General features: G+C 39.8%; 1 protein-coding gene across 1 annotated transcript in view; it reads right to left on the reverse strand.

Annotated features, from left to right (window-relative positions):
* Positions 1 to 21,313, reverse strand: part of Pou6f2 (POU class 6 homeobox 2) — a 475,860-nt gene that overhangs the window by 109,745 nt on the left and 344,802 nt on the right. Inside the window, exon 6 of the mRNA XM_005397733.2 lies at positions 10,992 to 11,383. Coding sequence (XP_005397790.1) covers positions 10,992 to 11,383 — 392 coding nt within the window. The remainder of the gene's footprint in view (positions 1 to 10,991; positions 11,384 to 21,313) is intronic.

Below are 21,313 nucleotides of genomic sequence, written 5' to 3' on the forward strand. Positions count from 1 at the left end.
GCATCCCGTGCGCATTTATTGCCTATGCTCTGGAGGGGGAGTTCAACTCAATGTAGTGGTTAGAGAAAGGAAGAAAACGGGGCAGTGAAGAAAAGGAGAGAGAGAAGGGGGTCATCTGAAGGCCTCAGACTTCAGGTGCTATGAGGAGCTACCCCTCTTCAGACTTTTAACCAGGTGATTTTGCTCACTTCCAACTTATAAGGACGATCTTCAGTCTTCACCTTTTGTTGCTCTTGCTTTGATTTTGAGTTTTTACATTCGTTTTTATCTGCATCTTTCTGTGTTCTCATTTCCTCACACCTCAGCCTATTGGACCCAGGCTGTGGGTTTCTGCGTACTGTTCTGCATATGGAAATGGCAGGTTATTTTAGTTGGACTGATCCTACAATTATGAGAGAAGGTAGCCCAAGAGTGATGGCTCCTGAAGGGGGTTCATTAATATTAGTCAGCATTACTTGGGACAAAAAATGGACCAGTGGTTACATAAGTTTTGAAAATTCTTAGATAAAATTTTAATTATTTAACAACTCTACCCCAGGCTATCTTCTAGCTTTCAATTTGAGAGCTATCTAGGAGCAGCATACAGTAAGCATCTCTTTCTCTGTCTCTGTTTCTCTATTGATCCATCTATCCATCCTGGAATCTGTTGTCAAAAAAGTTCCTTGAAACTGGTGCACACAGTGGAAATTGCTACTTTGAAAAATGTTGGTAGTCAAATAAAGAAATAATATGCATTTCCCTAAAAATCAAGTGGGCATTGCAGAAGTGGTAAATATAAATGGTGAAAATGTGAAGTCAGACCAAGTCTGAAATCTCAATTCAGTCATTATTAGATATACATATATAAGAAATTGTTTTAACTTTTGGAGATCCAGTTTCTTCAGATTTGAAGATAATTTTTGGCTTTTTGGGTGGTTATGAAGAGAACATGGATATTGAAGTACTTACAGAGTCTAAAATACATTGAGGTCAATTGATAAATGATTGTGATTATTCTGATTAGAGCCATGAACTCATGAGACCATGCATGAAATAATGAATGTAAAAATGCACCTTTAAAATTACAAGTTGCATTAATGATGTTGCACATAGCAATCTTTCCATAGAATAAAATGTTCTTTGTGTTATTTCATAAGGAAAATGTGGAGGTAGAAAGGACTTAAACATCATCCAATATAAATTTTCATGTAATAAGTGTTACAACTGTGTCCCAAAGAGATTTTGTGACTTGTCCTAAAGTTAGTGGCAGAACTAGCATCAAGAGTCTTCCCCTCTATCTACATATGGGGGACTACAGCTTAAGAGAATTTAGAAAAAGCAAAATTATTCTTAATAATATTGGTGGTGAAACAGGTTCTGTGGGTTCAAGTGAGAAGTCTTTAGTGTATGGTTAGTAATATTAGGTTTATGCATGGCTACAGTTCTCTTTCTTCTCTAAACCTCCTCAAGACTCCATACCTCCCTGAGTCACCCCTGGTACAGGCTTGCCTTGTGTTGCTGTGCTCCATACCACCTCTTTTAAGAGCCCCTCCTCAATATGACAAAACTCATGTGAAATTATTAACATCATTTTGACCAGTGTGGGTTTTCCAGGTTGCAGCACAAATTTTTAGTGTGTACACATGCATTTTTATATCTCCATGCCATATGGCAGTGCTCAATTCAAGTGTGTGTGTTATGACTTACATCTAGATGTCCCCCCATAATCTCACACAGTAATATGTGGGGCTTTTCAGAAGTGACTGATCTAGGGTGTGTGACGCAGGGATCAAGGATGTGATGCCAGGATTGAGTGTGTGAGTGCTATCCATACTAAGGGTGGGTAGCCTGGATAAGACATAAGGGACAGAGAGAGGGTCATTGCTTGTTGTTTGTTACTTGCTGCTTGGATGCTTTTGCTGCTTCTGCCTGCCATGGACTGTTTCTCCTCTGTGATATTCCTTTGCCATGCCATCTTGCCTTGGAGCCAGCCATTTATGGTGAAACCTCTACAAACTATGAGCTGAAATAAATCTTTCCTCCTTTAACTTTAGGTGTTGGGTATTTTGTCTGAGAAATGAAGAAAAGTAACTGAGACAGTCTAAAGAAAAGTAACTGAGACAGATTCCTCCATAGATTATGACAACTACAGTCAAGGAAGGGAAAAAGGCAGGCACCATCTTTCTACTGGAAACCAAAGTAGATGTTTTCATATAAGCTATTTAATCATTACATCAACCCTCCAACCACTAAGGAAAGGGAGTTGCAGAGGGATGTACTGACTTGACCCAAGCATCCAGAAGAGCCAGCATTTGAACCCAGGTCTGTCTGATTGTGAAAGCTACACTCTCTAAGCTGCTGCCTTGTTTGTAAAATTTCCTTAGGGCTGCATTGCACACCATAGGTCCTCAATACATGTTTTCAGATATTGATAAAAGTTTCTTTACAGCCTAGACAATATTCACTTGCTTGCCTATGCTTCAGAAGTCAGTTTAAAAACCCATGGAAAATTTTCTCCAAACCTGTGGGAAATGAACTGAGACTAAAAGATGAGACATAATATAATAAAAGTACTAGAATGTTACATTAAATTCACCTAGAGATTGGGTAAGGTTTGCCTTTTCAGAGCAGAGTGCCAGCCAGCACACTCTGGGCATCTCCAATTGCCACTAAAACCCACATGTGTGCACATGAAGGCACCACTGTTTCAGAAGCATTCTGAACGAGACTTTGTGGTCAGCTTATCAGCCAGCAGCCCACAGACAATGATGGGAGTGGGCAGTACGTGTGGTTCCAGGCTCATTGCTGACCTTCCTGTAGACAGCCTGTGGGTCTGACCCACTGTCATTATCAGAGTGGATCTGTTTTCTTGGAGAAATTATAATTGCTATGCTCAAATCCTGCAAGAATCTTTACACTCCCTCCCTGGTCTAGCACCCTTTCTATCAATGGTGTTTGACAAGACTTTCCATAGCTGGTGGTGTGAACACAAAAGCTGCTTCGTGAAACCCCTTTCTACATGATTTGACTAATCTGTACAGCAGTACACAGGGATGGTAAATCTAGGCAATGACAAAGAAGCACTACAGTCTATAAGTATATTCTTGGTAAACTAATTTTTCCCCCTGCCACTCTCAAAGCAATATAAACTTTGTTGTTCCTCCTGGATCTCAAATGCTTGTAATAAATTCTTTGAAATGTCAGTGATGTTGAACTGAAGGTTTTTTAAAGGAGATTTCCTTTCTTTCATAAAAGGAAAAATTGTCCCTTGCACAGTATATGGGTAAATATATTTTGTTTATTTTATTCAGTGCTTAATACAGTTGGGTAAAGGGATTCCCATGTCCCACCTGACCTATTGTAGAGTGAATGAATGATGAATGAAGACCTCAGTCTTCTAGATGGAAATATCCACAGAAATAAATTAATACTCTTTTTTTTGTTTTGTCTTTTTGAGAGAGGGTCTCGCTATGCAGTTCAGGCTGGCCTTGAGCTCATTTAGTAACCCAAGCTGGTCTTGAACTTGCAAAGATCCTCCTGCCTCAGCCTCCTGATTGCTGGGATTACAGGCATACACTAACACACCTGGCTTCTTTCATATCTGCAGACTAATCAACACTTGCTTAACAGCTCAACAGTTTGTCCTGAGCTTCACTCAGGCAAGTGTAATTTCAACCAGTTGATTCTTATATTGAATAAATTTGATACAATTGTCATTTTTATATTATTTCCTGTTATAAATTAAACTTCTAAATTAACAATAATGTACAATTTTTGATTATTCTGTATTAGAATAATTGGACTGTTAAGTGGTTCAAATTGATAGCATACAAAACATTTCCATTACTATGCTATATTTAATCTTTACAATAACTCTCTGAGTTTGAGTTTCCCTTCCATGATAATCAAGTTTTCCCTGGATGTTTAGTCCAAGAGGAACCTCTGCTCAGCCTGTGTGGATTCAATTTCCAAAGGTGCTCATAGTTCTGATTGCTCTGGGAGAATGTTGTCTACATAGTGATAGTTCTATCTGCTTCATCACACTTACTTAATTTCATAAAACTTAAATTAGCTCAGTAAAATGGCAGCCAAAAGAATTATTTGATTGTCATAACATTTCAATTCTATCAAAACTGATTGGTTTATTAGTCTTATTCAGTGGGAAAGATGGATTTGCAACGCCCTCCCAGCCCCAATCCATTATCCACCATGCATTTATTTTTCTACAGTGCAGAATTTGGTGCATTTTTCAAGTTCAACTAGTAGGCAGGATTCAAGACCTAGCTGAAATTTACAGTGGACAGAACACTACTGACCTTGGAGAATGTTTGCTAACTAAATCATTCCCACAACTAGCAAAGCTTGGAGGAATGAGGGTGAGCAGAGTGAGGCATAAAATTTAAGGATGTGTCCAAAAAACACAGCCACAAGATAAACAACATCTTAATACAATACTTCAAAAGTAAAAACGAGTGCTTGAACTCATGATCAATGAAATATCATATTATAATTTTCCCCTTTTTGCCTCAGGCTCCAGTAGAGTTCAAAATTGTTACTGACTCTGCATTTTAAAATTTGAATCTTTGTTAATTATGGAATTTTGGAAATTTCTATTATCTATTCTGATTATTGCATTTTTGGGTGCACCCTTAAATTGTGCCTTTAAAAACCTCATGGACTCATCTTGGTCTTTGTCCCTGCTAGGAAAATTCTGCAAGTGATTCAGCCCTGTGCAGAGATATCTGGGTCCCATTAGAGTTTACACTGAGCACACCAGAGATTGTATAAGGGGTTGTAGATCATTCGATACTACCCAGTTTTAGGATTTATAACATAACTTCAAGTAGAACTGAAGTTTTAAAAAGCATCTAATGTTACCCTTTCTCTTTATAAATGAAAAATTTTAGTTCGCAGAACCTTGACTAATACTGCATTAAAATTTTATTTTATTTATTTATTTATTTTTGGTTTTGGTTTTTCTCCAGTACCAGGAACTGAACTCACGACCTTGCGCTTGCCAGGCAGGCACTTTGCCGCTGAGCTAAATCCCCAGCCCCTTAATACTGCATTAGATTGATCAAGACTAGTTTCTCCTGGGAGAATGAGTTTGGTCCAGGACACTGAATCTTTCTTATGATCTCGGAAGGGACTCACAGTTGGACAGCATTAGTTTTTAGAGGATGAAAATCTTATAGAACTTCTCCAGGGTTTAGGTGCTTTGTTTTAAAAAGTGACAATGTAAGCATGGTGTGGTGGTGCACACCTGTAATCCTAGCACTCCAGGAAGCTGAGGCAGGAGGCTCACAAGTTCAAGTCTAGACTGGGTAACTTGGTAACTTGGTGAGATCCTGTCTCAAAATAAACTATAAAATGAGTTCGGGATGTAGTTTGATGTGAAGGCCCTGGGTTCAACCTCTGGAACTGAAGAAAAATTGATAATGTATGCTGGATATGGTGGATGGTAAAGCATGCCTGTAATCCCAAAACTCTGGAAGGCTGAGGCAGGAAGGTGTGCAAACTTCAGGTTAGCCTGGGTAACTTACCAAGACCCTGTCATAAAATAATAAGAAAAAAAGACAATAAAATAAAACAAAGGGCTGAGTATGTAATTTGGTGCAAAGGTCCTGGGTTAAACCTTCAGTACCATAAAAAGGGTGACAGTGCCCCACCTTCCCCATAACATATACATTTTAGAAGTTAATGCTAAGTTTGTCACTTGGGGGACCATTCCAAATGAGAAGATCAAAAGGTCATGCCCACTGGAACAGAGGTGACATCTGATGTAGTTTGATTACATACGCCCGAGTATCACTACACCTTTCCTTTATCAGATGCGCGTTTGAGAATACATTTCACGCTATCTCTCAAGAACCTTCACCTTTGAGGAGGTGACCATGCCCCTCGTTCCTCATACAAGCATAGATAGCTTTCCTGTTCTTATTTCCACTCATCTCTCTCTCCCTCTGTTATTTATTAAAATGTGCAATGCAACAAGAAAAGGAAAAGATCATCCTGCTTCCTGCCATGCAAGATGGCCAAGGTTAAATGCAGCATTTGGTTCCCTAAGCTTCTGTAATGTGTAGGTGTGTGAAAACCGTCTGAGAGCAGCGCTTACAGCAGTGACTCTCTGTGGATAAAAACTTGACTTTAATTTGGACTCTCTGGCTAAGATAAAATCTGCTCCTGCTATCATTAAGCCACTTATGTCTGTCCCCCACTCCCTTTCCACTTTGCCACCCAGCTGAGTAGGGAGAAATTCATCTGACCTTGAAGAATGCTCAGTGAATCTTTAAGACTACCATGTTTTCAATAGCCAATAAAATGCCAGAGCCTTACCCACATTTAGATCATAATGCATGGGCCTGGAAAAGACCTGAGAAGTCAACAGTTCACCAATAACCAATACGAACCCCAGAGCTACAGTGACTAGTCCCCACCTGTGAGTTAGCTGCTGGCAGCGCCAGAACTAGAAAGGAGGTACAACCTTCCGGGATGTTTTCTTGCCAGGACACAATAGCTGTCCTCAACCAAGCTCATTCCATCTCCAGACCACTGAGGGGGGAAAATGCACACTGTAGGGCTCTTGCAAAAACACGTGGGATGTCTCCAGTGAAAAGGAAAAAAGAGACACTCAAAGAATATTTTCCAAAATAAGTTACTTTGAAAGTGACAAAAGATAGCATTTGCTTTATCATTCTTATGCTTAAGGAATCTTTATCAAGATCAAAGTTACATTCTCAAACCAGAATTAGTAGTTGCTTTTTCTAACCAGGAATGATTAGATCTTGTCTTTTCCCTGCAAAAGTTTGCTTCCATATACTTCTGATTTATTTCTTTCTAAAACCATTTTAGATTTCTAGTCTTAGATTTTGGCACAGTCTGGCTGATGAGCTAAAATAAAATTAAGGTGTGTGGACAGATGTCAATCCTGCATCCAAGGGCTAACTTGTTTGTCCCACATATTCTTTTCTTAAATTTAATTTTGGATGTTATTCCAAAATTCCTGCCTTTTACACTGCCTTGCTCCTGGACGCATTGTACCTGTATTTTATGTTTGGAACATTTCTCATGCCTCCTGGGAAAGAAAGAAGTAGTGAGTGGCCAGGTCTTGAGTCCCAGTAGAGAGACCAATGACAGACGTGAAGGGTCCAGCTGCTGCTATCCACTCTAATGTCTGACCTCCCATAGCTGTGAGTGATCAAAATTAATGAACAAAGTTGTTCATCTATCCGGGGCTTGTCTGAAGGGATAATACTTTCGACTCAAATCTGTCTTAAAACAACAAGTTGGTTTTGTAATCCATTTCATGGGATTGAGTAAAATCGTGAAATAAAATTATACTGCAATTTTACAGAAAAACCTGATGAGAGCTATTTGGAGAATTTTTGTCTAGAGTGTTACTACCCGCCTGCACTATTAACTTTTGTTTTTCATCTTGAGAAATGACCTTACCAAAATAAACTTTCACAACCTTCTTTCATTTTTTTTCCTGAAGACATGACAGTATCGGTATAGTTTTAGAAATAATAGTTATCTTTCAAAAATTTTTAAAGCAGAAAAGAAAACCTTCCAACTAGCTTTCCCTAATAATCTATACTGCATAGCTCTAAATGAATATCTCTCAAATGGATTTTGAATAATGTAAAAAGATAAATCCCACATGAAAATAAAGAATTGAAGAATGAAATTGAAGCTGTCATATATGAATTTAGTTGATCTTTATTCCCTTAATAATTTTCAAACAGAAGCACTTCATTCTAGTTCATAAAGATCATTACCTTTGGGAATTAAATATCTTTGCAGTTCCTTTTAAATAGTTTTCTTTTCAAAAAGTTCAAGCATTGCATGTTCTACAAACTCAAAAACCCTGCAGCTTGTGCTGAAAAAAATTTAAACCATGAAATTTGCCATTTTCTTTGCTATGTAATAAATGGAAAAAAGTCCTTTTATTCCTACTGACAGAGACCTATTCAAAATCAGTTCTACATCTACTCAGTAATGTTTTTAAAATCTGTATGAAGTTATTCCTTCGGTGGTCATCCATTAATTAGATCTACAGAAGAAATTATCTATTGTATAAATAGACTCTAAATATATTTATTAAGTTCATAATTGAAACCTCAACAATGAAGAATTAGAACATTCTTTCAGAGTTATAAAGAAAGGAACATGGTTCCAAGTCTTTATTTGTTGCACAAATAAAATAAAAAGCCCTTTATTTCCATGGGAAGTTGTTAAGATAACTTTTTTAGAACTTTTTTGTTTATTTGTTTTATGATGCAGGGTCTTGTTATATAATTCAGGCTGGCCTGAACTCACTATGTAGCCCAGGCTGGCCTTAAATTTTCAGCAATTCTCCTGCCTCAGCCTCCTGAGTGCTAGGGTTATAGGTGTGCACCATCATGCCTGGCCAATTTAGAACATTTAGGAGAATTTATTTCTATGAAACAAAGTGGTCACTTCGTCTAAAGTCCTACCAACAGTCGTTCAAATGGGCTTGTCTACACGACAGTCTCACTGCCTGGTAGCTATTTAAAGATGCTGACAGTTTTCAGGGAAGGCTGATGTCCACAGAGCCCCCAAGACTATTTTTACTCACTGGGAAAGAATGCTAGATTGTAGACCTCACTCAAGCATAGATGTAAGTACTGTACTTCATCGCCTAGAGCTGGGCAACTGTTTTTCTTTTGATAATTTTGCCTATTTTGGTGTCTGGGTAAGGAGTGCTTAATTGTGTGGTACATGGGGACATCTAATTGACCTGTTGTGAAAAAGCATTAAACTCATTTTTCAGACTAATACAGTAGAATTCTAGATGCTGAAAACATTAGGGTTGTTCTAATTATGCATTTTGAAAGTTTGATTACCCCTACTGTCTCCTAAGATGTTATGGTTTAGTTCTAAAAAGTCTCCCAAAAGTCTCATGTGTTTGGAAGGCGATGGGATCATGGGATGCTACCCTCGTCAATGAATTGATAAGTTCATGGATGAGTGTGCTGTTAGGAGGTTGGGCCTGGCTGGAGGTGGTAACTGAGGGTGTGGTCTGGCAGGGGGTGTACTTACCCCCTGCTCCTCCCTTCTGTCTCTGCTTTCTGGCTGCCATAGGGTGAGCAGCTTTCCTCTCACGTGTCCTACCACCATACCCTTCTTGCCTTGGAAGCCAGCCAAGTGTGGACTGAATCCGCTAAAACCATGAGCCAAAATAAACCTTTCCTCCTTTAAGCTTCAGATATTGAGTATTTTGTCCCAGCAAAGGAAAAGTGACTAACACAGATGTCAGTGTCCATTAAAGACTATTTTTTAAAAATGTATTTGGTTGTCTCACCCTTATAATATTTATAGAAATACATCTTCAAACCTGACTCAGGAAAATTTTTATATTGAAAGTTACCCCACCCATGTAACCAGGAAAACGCAATCATCTCACCCAAATATTTTCATTCTCAGAAAAACTTTGGGCCACATTGAGAACCCAAATTCAGTGAGACAAAGCTACAGGCAACAGATAAAGTCAGACTTGAAATACTATGTTCTTAATCCACCTGCCTTCTGTCAGTGCACCAGTCTGTCTTGATTTTATGTACTTTCTGCATAGCATCTATGGATGCCACTGTTACTGTCATCTTTGGGTTGGGGAGGGCTGGACCAACTGAGGTTTGTCACCGAGAAAGGGGGTTGTGTTGGCATTTGAGATGAGAGTGTAAACTCACTATTGGATCGTGTCACTGTATTATAAGTACAGGAAGTGATCTGAAATCTTACTAGGAGAAATGTCCTTATGTAAGTCTGGCTTTCCAGATCTGATGTGATAGCGTCCTTCATTATGTTTGGAAGCTAATTCATTTTAAAACTTTCTATGTTAAGAATGTCTTTTGAAATGTAAAAGTTACATAGCGGTAACTCAGTTCATGAATTTGATTTCTGCAATTCTTAATTTTTCCAATTCGTTGCAGCCAAAATCATGGAACAAATTCTGTGACCAGGATCATGAAAAAAATTAAGTTTGTGAAGTGAAGTACTACTGTATACTCCTGAATGCTCCTCTTCTTTCCTTCTTAATAATGGCAAGTTAAAGATGTGCTTTCATGATTAACCTGAAGCATCTATTGTTGATGCCCTCAGTCTCACGGTAATAAAGTAAGTACAGAGCAGCTGTATTATTTTATAAAGATGCATATTTACTGTGACTCTGGGTGTGAATTTAGAGTACTTGTTAGTCGATGGAGTAATGGTTGGAATCTGGGACGCAAGACTGGGGCTAAATTTCTTTGCCCTTCTAACCCCAGAGAGTCTTTAGAAAAATAAAAACAAAAGAGCAGAAAGTACTTAAGGTAAGACACTGCTGTATTCATAATATAGAGAAATAACCACCGTGCCTCATGGACAGCAGATGCAGCCCTCCACGGGGCTACAAAACTGTGCTAGTAATAATTTTAATTGGATGCTATCTTTGCTGCCTTCAAAAAGTATCATAAAGTGGAATTATTACAGGCTACAAGTGCACTTACAGTGCTGGCCTCTCGCAGAGGAAGGAGATAACATTTATTCTTCCGAGGGCAACATCAAGGGCCTTCTATTTGTTTCGTTTACATGCATTCCCCAGCCACCTGCTTTCTGCTTCCCCTTCCCTGGGTCTAAGAGATCTATTTTATTTTATTTTATTTTTTATTTTTTATTTTTTGTACATGCACACAACATACTTTAATAATTTCCCCCATCACCTCCCTCACCAGATCCCCCCGTTTCACATGCTTGTGGGGGGAGGGCTTTCAATGTATCTAACATATTTTGATCAATTACTCCCCCTTACACTCACTCTCTTCCCCTTTCCCCCTTCCTCTGGTTTAATAATAGTCTCCCTTCTGCCTTTCTTTGGTCATCTCTTTTAAATTCTATTTGTTAGGGAGAACACAGGATCTTCATCTCTCTGGGTCTGCTTATTTTGCTGCACTTTTGGGGCCGGCACAAGATCCCACCATAAGGTCTTCTGGTGGGTCAGCGAGCACACCTACCTGCAGAGGGGTGGGAGGCGTGAGCGGAGATGGAAGGCCATGGCCTGGAGACTGGCTGGGTTTCTGAGGGGGGCTGGAGCTCTGTTGGGTTGGCGATGACTGGCTCTGGTTCTGGGGGTGAGAGTGGGGCTGGTGCTGCTGCTGAGGCTGCGGGGCCTGTAGCAGCTGGGGTGCAGGAGCTGCTGAAGGCTGGGAGGTGGGTAGTGGTTGGGGGGCCTGTGGGGTGGGCTGGGACTGCTGGGGCTGCTGGTTGGTCGGTGGTGCAGGGGGCGGCTGCTGTTGCTGCTGCTGTTGCTGTTGCTGCTGCTGCTGCTGATGTTGCTGCTGCTGTTGCTGCTGGAGTTGTTGGAGCTGCTGCAGCTGTTGCAGTTGGGAGTTCAGGGATGAGGTAGCTGCAAGGAAACAAAGGGACCTTAGCATGAGACTAGAGTCTCTACTCCTGATGTACTTTAGTATTAATAGGGTTTAACAACAGCTAAACCTTGGAAATGTCCTAGATCCCTATCAACAGATAAATGATGAATGCATAAAGAAAATGTGGCATATATACAAGGGAGTACTACTCAGTCATAAAGAAGGATACATTTGAGTTATTTGTAGAAAAATAGATGGATCTTGGGACTATGATGTAATATGAGATAAATCAGGTGCAGAGGGTTAAATATCATGTGGTTTCTCTTACATGAGAAACCCAAAATCATGAGTAATTTTAAGAGGAAATAGAGGTGAGATGGTAAGAGATAAGGTGCTAGACTTTTTGGAGGTGGAAAGGGGATCAGGGAAAAAGGGAAAAGGGAGAGTTAAGGGGAACAAGAAGAGTAAAAACGATCAAGATGCAGTATGTGTATGCACCGGTTCTCCAAAATCAACGTATTATGTATCACAAACATACAATAAAAAAGTAAACTTAAAAAGAGGAATGTGAGACTCCGGGAGAAATAAAATCACTTCTTCGGAAATTTTTACAACTTAGGTCCAAAGACTAAGACATCAGACATTCCTCTTAAACATAGTATTACTTTAAAAGCGTTGCTTTTAAAGCAGGTGCACAAAAAAATGGAGATTATTCTTCAAGTACTTTCTCCTTCTCTTCCTTCCAATACTGTTTGTGAAATACACTCATGCTTTCAAGGTTTGATTTAGACTTTCAAAGTTCAGCCAGTTTAATTCTTTTGGTAAATGCTTGACTGGAGTTTAGAACAGAACACTAAATTGTTTGTAATCTCCTTTCCATCCATCATCAATACCATTAATGGTATCATTTTCACCTGCTACTTCAGACCTCCACCAATTTGCTTAGACATCTTGGTTTCAAGTTTCTACAGTGTTATTTTTTAAATTTAAAGATAGAACATGCTTCTCAGTTTTGCAGAGTCAAAACTCTGCATTTGAGTTTTGATTTTTTTATTTTATTTCTATATTTTTGCCTATTGATCAAAGAGACAAAGGACCCAGACCAGAAGGAGTATAGTAAGTGGCTGTGAAATGTATGGTGTGATATTTAGATACATTAGCACCTCAAGGACAAATAAGGAGCTAGGAGAGTGAAATCATCTTTCAAGATTTTTCTGTTATGTGGAAGGTAAGAGTTGGTGGGGGGCAAAGCCATCTTAGTACTGAGCACACAAGATTTGTTCTTCTCTCTCCATCAAGCATGGAGGGATGTCTGCAGCAGGAAGCCAAAGTGTTGTTTAGAGCAATTACTTCTGAAAACCAAGTTCATGGCCTTCTTCACATAAACCTCAGTCTACAAGCTTTCCAACAAGCTTATGGATAAATAATTACAAGGATCAATCTTGAACCTATAGGCTGTGGCTGCAAAGTTTTCCTGCTCTTCTCCTACCTAGAATTAGTCAAAATTTCCAAAGGCAGTAATTCTCAGTTGCAACATTAAGCTAGACCTTGTTTTTAGAAGTACTAATTTAAAAAAAATGTAAAATGTAAAAATGATATGATATGCTACACCTTCCTTGACACAACAAACATATTATTGAAAAATACATGGAATCATATATAGACAGTATCTCAGAATTTTCTTCATAGAAAATCTAACTGGCAATTACTTTTTTTATTATTTTAAAGAGTAAAAGCAGGATAATAGTAATAGGGGGGCTTACCAAATTACAGACAAAGTGGTAGGAAATTATCAATAGTTGTTGTTTTACATATTGTTATCTATAAGATAGTTTCTCAGGAAAACAAATAGACAAATAATAGTGAGTTACAGACAAAAGTGGTAGGAGATTATCAATGGTTGTTGTACTATACTTTGATATCTTCAAAGTGGTTTCTAAAGAAAATAAATAGAGCTATACATGAGTGACCAATTGAATATTCATTGACTATTCTCAACGGTTGTTGTAGGAAACACATAGTAATAAACATACATCCATTTGGCAATTACTTTTATAAAGTTAAGAATAGTTTGTGAAATTTATCAAATGCCAGATAATCTATAGGATTTAAAAAGGTGACACTGCCTTTGAGGACCTTCGAGTTTGTTTGCAAAAATAAGATTAATTCATAAGAAATAATCTGGTATACAGGTAGCTATTAGAGTCCTACTAAAGGTAAGTGCAGGTTAATGGACAAGACAGTCACAGGGGGGCACTGACCAAAAAAGCAAGGGGAAGCAAGAGAGGGGGTGACTTCTGTGGGCTTCAGGGGCCAGGCAGCAACATGGTGACCATGGCATGTAGGAGAAGATTCAGGAGATGGAAGTGCAGGAAGAGAGGATGTCCCCAAGCTGGAGAGACACCCAGAAAATAGTATGGCTTGGGTGACTCCCCTAAGGGCAATGCTGAGAATGGGACTCTAGCAAGTGAAAGTGTAGGCAACTTTAAATGACTTAAACCACACAGAAGGTAGAGGACCTACATAGTAAGACCAGTGGGAAGATAGACACTCTCAATCAACATTTCTGTTGTTGTTGGTTTGTGTTTTTTTTGAGACAGAGTCTTGCTATGTAGCCCAGGCTAGCCTCAAACTCACAGCCATCTTCCTGCCTCAGCCTTCGAAGTACTGGTATAGGTATGAGCCACCACATCCAGCTTCAATTAGTTTTTGGTGTAAGGCAGATTTCAAGTATCTACATCAGGTTTGTTTCAAGGACGAGCTGGTGAAATGATGGCTTGACTATCCCCAGGGTGCAAGTGCCAACTGTGATCTCTAATAGCTTGTCTCAGATGAGTCAGCTGGATAGCAAGTCTCCAGATTAACAGACTAGAAACTGCCCAGTTTATCCTCTCCTTTATCAGAACTTTAAAAGGAAAATGTAGTTTGCCATCTCTCCCTTCTTTCTCCTATTGTACAAAAGTACATTTTATTAAACATTAGGAAGTCACACTCAGTTCTGACCTCCTAAGATTCCCTACAATCTTCAGTATCCTAACTGGAGTTACAGACTTTGGGAACCTGACTGCCATAGTCTTCTGCCTGACTCAAATTAAGCCTGTCCTGAGTTCGTTCAAGTGGGAGCACTGATGCTGGTGCTTGTTGTCATGGTTGATTTAAATACCATACTGTTTTATTTTGGTTAGAAAAGCATTTATCTAAATCAGCATTTAGAAATAGGAAGGACTGGGGAATATTGGCAGAGAGATATTGGCAGATGAATAGGTGCAACAGACCCTAACCTGCTAATGAGACAGGGTCCCACATGTGTCTCTGAATCTTTATGTCAGTGACGCTTGGATATTTCTTTCCTGTAACCGCAGCTTGATTGGGAAGGCATAAACCTAAACAAAAACCCCTGGAGTTATATAAACTAATTTGGCATCTGTAAGCAAAATATGATAGGAAAAATCATATGTTCATGTACGTAGTGGAAACAAAGAAGCGCATGGAGGAATGGAAAATAACGTAAGTCTGGTCTGAAAAATGCCAAAGCCACCTACCCAATAATATGAAAATGAAAGCAACAAAACAGTGAAAATATGGTGCCTCTAAATGGCTTGTCTTATAAAGCATAGTGAAAATGGACACAGTAGAATTGTTTTTAAATGATGAATAAAGTTAGGAAGGTTCAAGGACATATTTGAACTACAAAGAATGTGGATAAAATGATGCTTGTTGGGGTAAAACTCTGACCCAAGGCACAGAAGATTAAAGCATTTACTTTCTTGCCTGGTATTTAAGTTCTTTCATGATTGTTTCTTCTGTGTCTGGCTACTGTACAATCTGTAGGCCAATGTTAAATGTGATATTTAACTACAATAGCAACTGTGAAGGAAGGAGATGAACAGAAATACATCCTGAAAATTTGAAAACTTGCAATTCTGAAAAGGAAACACAAGCCAAAATTTCATCGAACTATGAATTTCCTGGAGAATAAAGAGCATTATGGGAAAGCTGGCAGCCTAAATCATCCCAGATAAATAATTTCATATGGCAAAGGGGTAGTCAAGAATCCTGCACTGAACCTTTTGAAAGTATATTTTATTTTCAGCACTCAAACTGTAATTAAGAAACAGTTTCTCATTTTAAATATTTGTTAAAGATTTCTTCCCACACTTAAATACAGACACACCATCAGAGATCTATCAGCTATGTTAGATGGTATTTATGTAAGATTCTTCCAAAGCTTCTATGGGCAGTAGTCCCAGGACCCCATGGATAGCAAAATACAGTCTTTTCTATAAAATGAGGTAGTATATGCACCAACTAGTGTTTCTAAATGACTTATAATACCTGATACAATGCAAATGCTGTTGAAGGGGTGGCTATACCATATACTTTTTAGGGAATAAAGACAAAGAAAAATAAAATGTGTGCATGTATTTAGTGCAGATAAAATAAAAAATGTTTTTGATCACCAGTTACTTGAATCTGTCGATGTGGAAAGCAATTCCATGAAAGATTCCAGAGAAAAGTGTCTCTTATGCTTACCAAGCAAAGGACAGGAAGCAAAATGGTCCTCAGATACTAAGGGAAGTATGATCATTAGCAACACCCTTACCCATTTTAGCCAATAGTATTTTGTGCTATGGCATTGTAAGATGCTAGTTAGGATCTCCATTTAGTATTTTATTGGCCTTTTTGGGTCAAGCCTATTTGGACAAAGTGGTGGACTGAGTTCAGGAGCCTGCTGGGCCTGGTGGGGGGGGGCACTCTTATTCACTGCTGATGTTTACATTTTCCTGGGTGTCTCTGGGAACTGGAGTAGCTTCCCAGAAAGGGATCCAGAGACTCACACTGGAGAGAAAGGAAGCAGGCTGGCTTACTTTTAAAGGAATCCTGCTCAGTGCATTCTGGTAATGATTCTCCAAATGCAACTCTAGCCCATCTTCCCCGTGCAAGTCTGGTTCCAGGCAAAGAAAGACCTCAAAGTCCAAGCAAAATAAATGGCTCTGAAAATGGAATGCTAAAGCAAAGGAAGCCAGACACCAGCGCCCCAATATTATATGATCCCATTTATACGAAATGTCCAGAATACATAAGTGCATAGTGACAGGAAGCAGAGCAGTGGGTGGTGGGGCTTCAGGAGAGTCACTACTAGCGAGTATGTGGTTTGCTTTTGGGTTCCAGAAAAAGTTCTGCAACTAGATAAGGTGATGGTTGCCTAGCACTGGGTAAGCACACAATGCCACTGAGCCACACACTTTAAAATGATCACGGTGGCCAATTTTATATGTGTATTCTATTACAATAAATAGAAAGAACTTTCTGTCTATATTCACTTTGGGGACGAAGCTATACTGACTTAGGGTACTGCAGGGAATGGAGTGATCCTTCCCTGCTTGGTGTGGCTTTGTGGTTGTGAGTGGCCACCAGCAAGGGCCACGTTGATGGGGCCACAGGGGAACTGTGGCGGGACCTTTACCATGGGAGGGTGGGGATTGTCCGTTGGAGAAGACCAGCTTGGCAGGGCAGAGAAGTGTCACCATCAATTGATTGCTAAATGTATGCAAAACACCACCATGTGGGTTTTACCAACACCAGGAAGAGTTAGAAGCCAGATGCCAAGCACATAGGTGAACAGTCATGGCAGGTTGGGTTAAAACATTGCTTCACAGTTTGGAATGTGAATTAATCTTTCAAAACAACCACAGGGACAGATGATATCACTACCATATCCGACATACAAGGTATGGTCAAATAGATGGTAAAAGTTAACATTAAAACTTTTTTTGTAGTAAAAGACACATTGCTCTTCATCCCCTTCAAAATCTTCCCCTCCAGTGTGGGACACACTTATCCCATTGTTCTTGCCACTTTTAGAAGCAGTTCTGGCAGTCTGTTTTTGGGATTGTAACTGCAAACCCTGCTGCTGAGTGCCATCGAGCAGCAAGGCAGCGTCAAGAAATCATTACTGTTCTCATCCACCTGATAGACTGGATCTTGTGCCAGGAGACTTCTGGCGCTTACCCAAAGTAAAAATGACCATGAAAGGGAAATGTTTCAAGTCACCTCAGGACACCAAAGCAGCCAGGACAGCACAACTAAAGACACTCAGGAAAGAAGACTTCCAGAACTGCTGCAGAAAGTGGGAAAAATGGTGAGATGAGTGTGTCTGAAGTGAAGGAGGGGATGGATTTTGAGGGGGGAGGTTTATGGCAATATGTCTTTTACTGCAATAAATTTTTAAATTTAAACATTCACTGTGTTTTTCTATCACATCGTGTCCATAACTGAGGCTCAGAAATGTGAAGTGACCTTCCCAATTCTGCACAGTTGGCGAGTCTCTGCGTGACCCTGTCTTAGGTCTGCAGCTCCGCATGACCTAGCAACAGAACAGAATCCCAGCTGTAGTCAGGGAAGTCTGTTCTGCTAATGGGCTAGAAGGACAAGAACTGCTCCCATGTAGAGAGATGCCCTCCAGTTCTAGACTTCTGAGAGGAGATGGGGCAGGTACCTGCTACAGAGCCAACACTCGGGGTGGTCTGTTTAAGTGATGAATCATTCAGGTGCAACGAAGGTGCAAACTTGCTGCAAAAGTTTGTACACACTTAATAATGTTGCTCTTGCTATGGGAAAATCATTTTTTAAACCCTGCCAATGTGAAATGTAAATATGCATTCTGAGGATAAAGATGCTAATTTGAGTACAAGCTCTGTGTTAATACAAGAAACAGAGGCACAGGTGGGGGTGGCAGGGATGAGAGGAAGAGTGGAAGGGAGGTGGGGGAGGACAACAGTACAGTTTATGCCTTGAATGTGCCTCGATGGCAAGAGGATGCTTCCTGCACACAAAGGGAAGTGACCTGTGCTCAGGCTTGGTGCCATGTGTCAGGAAGTGAGTAGGAACTGGCTCACCGTCCACAGAACTCTATGACCTGACATCACTGGGGGCAGGTGAGAGTTCTCTGGCTAGATTTGTCCTCAGCTAGAGAGAGCATCTCCCAGGTCAGCCCTGTTCCTAACAATTACTGGGCTCATGAACCACTAAGAAGGATCCCGAGTTCGCTGATGTCTCCTCTGCTTCCTTTACTGTGTATTCATTGCTCACTTCGTTGCCCATTAAACTCTCTAGAAGAGGGAACATGGAACCTAGGACGTCTTAACAGGAGGAACTGAAGTCATTAAACTGGACACTCCCCACCCCCTGCAATAACATCTAAGTTAGCTGTACCGAGGATGCGAGTCAGGAACCGTTTCTACTGGCCTCACTAAGGACATTTCTAACCTGCACTAGCAGACGAAGTTTTGCAGAGTGGATGGAAAAAAATAGATGGCTGGGGATGGAGGAGTTTGAAAAAGCACAGAAGGTGCAGACTTACTGGGAAATCTGCCTTTATTCTTGGCAACAGACAGAAACAAGCGAATCATTTCTGCTTTAGAGATGATGATGCGTAACCGTCTCACATATGGTCAATGTTACCACCTCCAAAAATATTGCTACACATGTCCTTAATCTGTCTTTTGGCTTCTTTTGCACTGAAGGAGGAGATCTCCGTTTCTTTAGAGATATCAGAGGCAAACAAAGAGAAAAAGTCTTCCAATGAAAATGTCCCTACAAATGTCCATCAGCAGCTGAGCGGCCCAGGCCTCTTCCTTAGCTTGGCTATTTCTATCAGCTCTAGCATCCTATCTCAAATTGTGAGCCACAGTCCAGGGAAGTTTGTTGGGAAGGCATAATCCGGGGAGTAGTGCAAAAACTGCATTAAAGAGTCTTCTCTGGGGCTCAGGAGCCATTGCCCTTGGGGCTCTCAGATGCCCATACTGAATTGCAGTAAATGGGGAGGGAGCAGCTCTTCAAGCAGAGCAGCTTGCTTATTCATCTCCCTTCTTAACTGTGAGAAAATTTCATTTAAACAACTTGTTGGGCAACTGAGGGGGGAGTGAGTAAGAAATAAATAACGGGTTGAAAAGAAAAGAAAATGGACATGTGGAAATCAGGTGTTGTTTATTGCTTTTGTTTGGAAATTAGGGCAATTCACTATTATTATCTTTGTTGATATTTTGGGGATCACTCTTGTTGAGGTACATTTAGCGAGGGTTGAATTTGAGACACAACATTGATTTCAGCCCTTTTATTTGATTCGACTTTATTTTTTAATTTAATTTTTTTCTTTTTTGAGACAGAATTTCACTATGCAGTTTGCCTGGCCTTGAACTCACTTTGTAGCCCAGGCTGTCCTTGAACTCACAGCGATCCTCCTGCTTCAGCCTCCTGAATGCTGAGATTATGGTATGTGCCACCACACCTGGCTAGGCATTTTATTAAATAAGGAAATTGGACAATGAAGGATGAGTGTCCTGGACAGCAGAGGGAAACACCTGGGGCAAGGCTATCCCACATCCTGGGGAGGAGCAAGCTCCTGCAGAAGTTGCTCCTGCCCAGGGTGCCAGAGAAGCTACAGATACAGAGGGGGCAAGTATTTCCCCTGAATTCCTAGGAGGATTTGCAGGGTTTTTTTCTGGAAGAGCTGAGCTCCCTACCCTCTCCACCTGCAGAAGAGCCCACAGTATGCCAAAAATCTCAGAAAAATGATGGGAAGTCTTTTGGTTAAAGAACTACTATTAGAGAAGAATTAGGATTTCTAATGTGGGTGTGGGCACCCAAAGTAAATTGTTTCTCCTCTCACTCGCTCTAAAGAAGTCTGTGTGTCCACAATATTACCCCAATACACTGAGCTCTGCATCACTCTCCCAAGTCCTTGTGATACACATTCAGAATCCTACTGAGTGGCAACCAAGGTGAAAGAAACAAGATCCCCACCTGTATAGTTCCCCTACGGAATTTCAGAAAACTAATGATAAACATATTTTAAAGTCCAAAAAGCTTTTGGAGAGACAATAAGCATCCACCTAGAAAGAAACATAAATCACACAGGCATCATTACCGTGTAACTGCCTTCCATTAGTAAAACTTTATGCCTAAAATCAGAGGAGCAGTGACTTCAAAGTTCTAAGAAAAACTTGTCTTCCATCAAGAATTCTATTGCTAGCTAAACTATCTAGCCAAAGCAAGGGCAGCATAAGACCTTTTTCAGGATTTACAAAGGCTTATACACCTTAGCTTTACATACATCTTCATAAGGCACTTCAGCACAATAAAGACATGAACTAAGAAAGAGGAAGACCTAATAGGATTCAAAAACAGTGAGTGTTAGCCAAGAGAGCAACATGAGGGAGCCCCACTGTGACAAGCGTCCCAAAGTTTCAGTCAGCAGGCCATCCAAATCAGAGGATCAGGGTTTTGGTTGAAGTATATCTGCAGATAGAGGGGAATTCCAAAGAAATGATGAAATATTTGACAATTTGGAAAAAACTTGAGAATAGGGAAAAAATAAGCTAGAAACTTCAGGAAAAATAAAAGCTGCCGGGGAAAGTTACAACAGAAGCATTGTTTCAAATCAGAACATGGGAAAACTGAATGGTTCAATGCTACAGAAAAAGTAGTACTTTAAAAGTTGGTAGTCCCTTCCTAAGGAAGATATATTTTTTCTTGTAATAAAGACAAAAGATGAGCAATGAGAAACTTATGACAAAAAATGTGAAAATAATATATGGCTTTATATTTGTATTAATGGGACAAACTTTTGATAAGATAAAGATTTCCATGGAATTGTTTTTCACAAGCAGAGAAGGTGCTGACCAAGGATAATCATATTAGGCACCCTTGACAATTATATTTTTCTATGAATTAAAATGTCGTCTTTGGTTTGTAAATTAATCTGACTTCTTGGGCTTAAGTGAGCACTGTGATATTATGATGCATTCTAAAACACTAATTAAGTTGAATTTCTTGAGCTCAGAATATCTAGATTCTGGATAGGACCAAATTCACCTTTGACTCTATTTATAAAACCAACTATGGCATGAACCTTTTTTGTAAAGTCAACAACAGACATCTCTTCCAGATAATCTGAACTGTGTTCC

The sequence above is a fragment of the Chinchilla lanigera genome, unplaced genomic scaffold (genome assembly GCF_000276665.1).
Source record: "Chinchilla lanigera isolate Chin_1 unplaced genomic scaffold, ChiLan1.0 scaffold00059, whole genome shotgun sequence".
Lineage (NCBI taxonomy): Eukaryota > Metazoa > Chordata > Mammalia > Rodentia > Chinchillidae > Chinchilla > Chinchilla lanigera.